Source organism: Cyprinodon variegatus, unplaced genomic scaffold, assembly GCF_000732505.1.
Source record: "Cyprinodon variegatus isolate N-32 unplaced genomic scaffold, C_variegatus-1.0 Scaffold286, whole genome shotgun sequence".
NCBI lineage: Eukaryota > Metazoa > Chordata > Actinopteri > Cyprinodontiformes > Cyprinodontidae > Cyprinodon > Cyprinodon variegatus.
In genome coordinates this window covers 154,980-158,452 of record NW_015150739.1, presented here as the reverse complement: position 1 = coordinate 158,452, position 3,473 = coordinate 154,980, and the positions used below count along the sequence as shown (strand labels likewise).

At 39.7% G+C, this 3,473-nt stretch overlaps 1 protein-coding gene across 2 annotated transcripts in view; it reads left to right on the top strand.

The window, feature by feature from the left end:
* Positions 1–290: 290 nt before the first annotated feature.
* The window catches only part of lhpp (phospholysine phosphohistidine inorganic pyrophosphate phosphatase), a 38,846-nt gene continuing 35,663 nt past the window's right edge, over positions 291–3,473 (top strand). For both annotated transcript variants that reach the window (XM_015383497.1, XM_015383496.1), the window contains exons 1-2: positions 291–432; positions 632–819. In XM_015383497.1, the coding sequence (XP_015238983.1) occupies positions 302–432; positions 632–819 (319 nt within the window). In that variant the 5' untranslated portion in view covers positions 291–301. The remainder of the gene's footprint in view (positions 433–631; positions 820–3,473) is intronic.

The window sequence follows — 3,473 nt, the reverse complement described above, 5'->3', positions numbered from 1 at the left end:
TAAGAATGTGCCAAAGAAAGAAAAAAGGTGCATGGGATATATACAGTATACAGTGCATCCACATATGACAGCTTTTTTTTTATAGTAGGATTATTATATAGGGTTCTTGCACATGTTCCCTGTAGTTTGGCTTTTATTATGGCTTTTGGTGTCATTGGCTTCTATATCTGATGATTAAAAAAAATACCTTCATAGATGTCTGTTACGCTACAGCCTTTTTCAGTTTTTATGGCACTGTTGGACTTCCATACAGTGGCTCAGCTACCCCAAAGTGACGCATGCGCAGTGTGCGCATAACGTCATGGCTGACAGTAGCTGGCCAGGCTGTGCAAAGAGTTTGAAAGGTGTCATTTTGGACTTATGTGGAGTTTTGTATGACAGCGGGGAAGGCGACGGAGTTGCCATCCCTGGTTCTATTGAGGCTGTAAAAAGGTGAGTGTTCGTTTCTATGTTTGCGGTTTTATTTGAGGTTTAAGCAGCAGCAGCAGCAGCAGCTTATGGAAAACTAAGTTGCTGATTGTGTGAGCATATGCATTCTGCACTAAGTCATTTATGCAAACAAAACAAGAACAGGTTTTGTTCAAATAGTGTTTATCCAGGTTTATTTAATGTGCTTCTTTTTTTGTCGCAGACTTAAGGAATCAGACCTGCAGCTGCGATTCTGCACCAATGAGACTCAGGCAACTAGAGAGAAGTTCGTCGCAAAACTGCAGAGGTTGGGCTTTGACATTTCTGTATGTGAGGTCTTCCCTCCTGCGCCTGCAGCCATCTCAGTGCTCAAGGAGAGAGGTTTAAGGCCCCACCTGCTGGTGCATGACGGTAATACACTTAACTCATTGTATTATGAAAGCCTTTGACCTGTGGTTATAGGAAAACTTTCTGTGTGATGGAAACTATGGACACCCAATTTACAATGCTGATTGCTGCATCCTCCTATCCTTAGGATTTTCACGTGCATATTTCAAACTTTGTAATGTTTGAGGTTCCATTTGTGCAAAAAAATGTGTTGATGGTTGTTGTGAAGTGCCGATGTGTTTATCTGACATACTTATGTTACAGAAGCTATATGTAATAGGTTTTTGTTTATATATCAGATGGATATGTTGTGTCCATATGAGGTTCCATTAGTGCCAAAAATGTGTTGATGAGTGTTGTGACGTGTCCATGTGTCTACCTAAGGTTTAAAAAAAAAGGCAGATTTCAGCAATTTCTTAGTATTTAGACCACATATATAATGAACCCCTCCTGCTCTTATAATTTACATTTTTTAGCTTTCAATTCCATCCATCCATCCATCCATTTTCTGTCACGCTTATTCCAAGGTACACACAGGACATGTTGCCAGTCTATCGCAGGGAAACACAGAGACAAACAGCCATTCACTCACACCTAAGGAGAATTTAGAGAAGTCAATTAACCTAACAGTCATTTTTTGTGAATTTGGGAGGAAGCCGGTGTACCCGGGGAGAACCCATGCATGCTCAGGGAGAACATGCAAACTCCATGCAGAAAGATCCCAGGCCGGGAATCGAACCCGCAACCTCCTTGCTGCAAGGTGGCAGTGCTACCCACTGTATTTCTTTTTATCTTTAATGTGACATGGACACAAAAAAAAAGGGTTAAAATTGCTCCTTATTGAAGTTTCACAAATCAGAGAAAGGTTTCAAAAATCCCAAACCTGATTTTAGTTATTCTACAACTAGTTTAGAACAATCTAGACCAGGTATGATCTGTCTAGGTGTTAATAAAGTTGCTGAAGGGAGCAAAAAATTAAGTAGAATCGCCCTTTATTCATTTCCCGAATCGGAAGCTAGAACCAGAATTCAACCTCAGCTTGGTCCAAGAAGATCTGGTACCAACAACAGCAGCAGAAAGCCATTCAACAGTGTAAAAGCAGTGCATGACGACGTGAGTAGACAACAGTGAGAATGACGGATTTAAAAGCAAAGGGAGACCAAAGAGGAGAACTACAGGCTGTAAGAGCAAAGGGAGACAACAGGCTGTAACGACGGAGCAAAACGACATCACGTGACAACAGGAGAAGATGACACATTCCAAATGGTCAAACAACACACTGTGAGGAAAAAGTGAACAACTCATGATCTGCACATAATACTTCACATGGACACAATACATATGGACACAGCATATGAACATAACATATCCATCTGATGTAGAAACAAAAACCTATTACCTATACAGCTTCTGTTACATAAGCACGTCAGACATTTCAACACATTTTTGGCACAAATCGAACCTCATAGTAATTAGGCTGTTATGCTGCCTGCCAATCAGCATAACTGCTTGAGAAAATAGTTTTAGAGCACATTTGCCTGCTTACTTGCATATATATATGAGAAACAGATCTGTCAGTGCTAAGACCTGTTAATTTTACAATAACTGGTATATGCGTTCCTTTAGGTATGTGTGTCAAGGTAGAAATGCATATAAAATGCTGCAACAGTGCTCAGACTGAGTCAATCTACTGTTTAGTATATCAAAGCGAGATCACACATCAGGCTTAAATTGGAAGCAGCTGGACTTTTCCTCCGTTTTGCTAAAAGAGTGTTGAAACATCTCCAGAAGTCAATCAGTTCTGGCAGCTGGTAAATATTAACAGAATCAATGACCAAGTTTGAGAGGTAACTTATAAAGAAATATGAGTGAAATGTTGAATTCAGTTACAAAGTAAAATATAAGGTTAAAGGGTAAAATACAAGCTTAAAAGTGGCCTTTTTTTGTGATATAAAGGAGATTGCAGATTATATTTTTGTTATATTTTTTGCTTCTTTGTCATTAAGATTGGTCAAGGGTGGGACCATAACAATTTTTCGGAATTTGTCAAATTTGGCATTTCACAAGAGAGAGCTAAAGGTAGAATGATCATGTAGGGACAGAAGTAGCCACGACTGTGATTTGGTGTTACTTAATTAAATAAATTTAAGGAGTTTATTCATGAATGCTTACAATAACTAGATAGAGGGGGTGTTGGCCTAGCGGTTAGAGCAGTGCACTTGTGCTCTAAGAAGGCTGCATGTACCCTGTTTGATCCCCACAGCCTGCACTCTGGCTCTCTGAGCAAGACCCTTGACGCCACACCGCTCCCCGGGCGCCGCACAGTGGCAGCCCACTGCTCCCCAAGGGGATGGGTTAAATGCAGAGATAAATTTCTTCAATGCATTAAAAAAAAACAACAGGGTTCTTTTATTTAACCCAATAAACATAAAATATCAAAGGTACAAAATGGATCCAAAAATGAGGTGAAAGAAACAAAATCTACTCAAAATAACCAGTAACAAAACTAACTTAAACAAACTGACCTGCTTTTTTAAAACAAAGAGGAACTTAAATAGTGGCTGATCAGTTCACTAAAGAAACACATGGGGCAAAACATACACAAACCTACGGTAACTAAACCTAATGAAGCAAAACCCCATTTCCCCCCATAGCACTGATGTGGTATAGTCCAAATT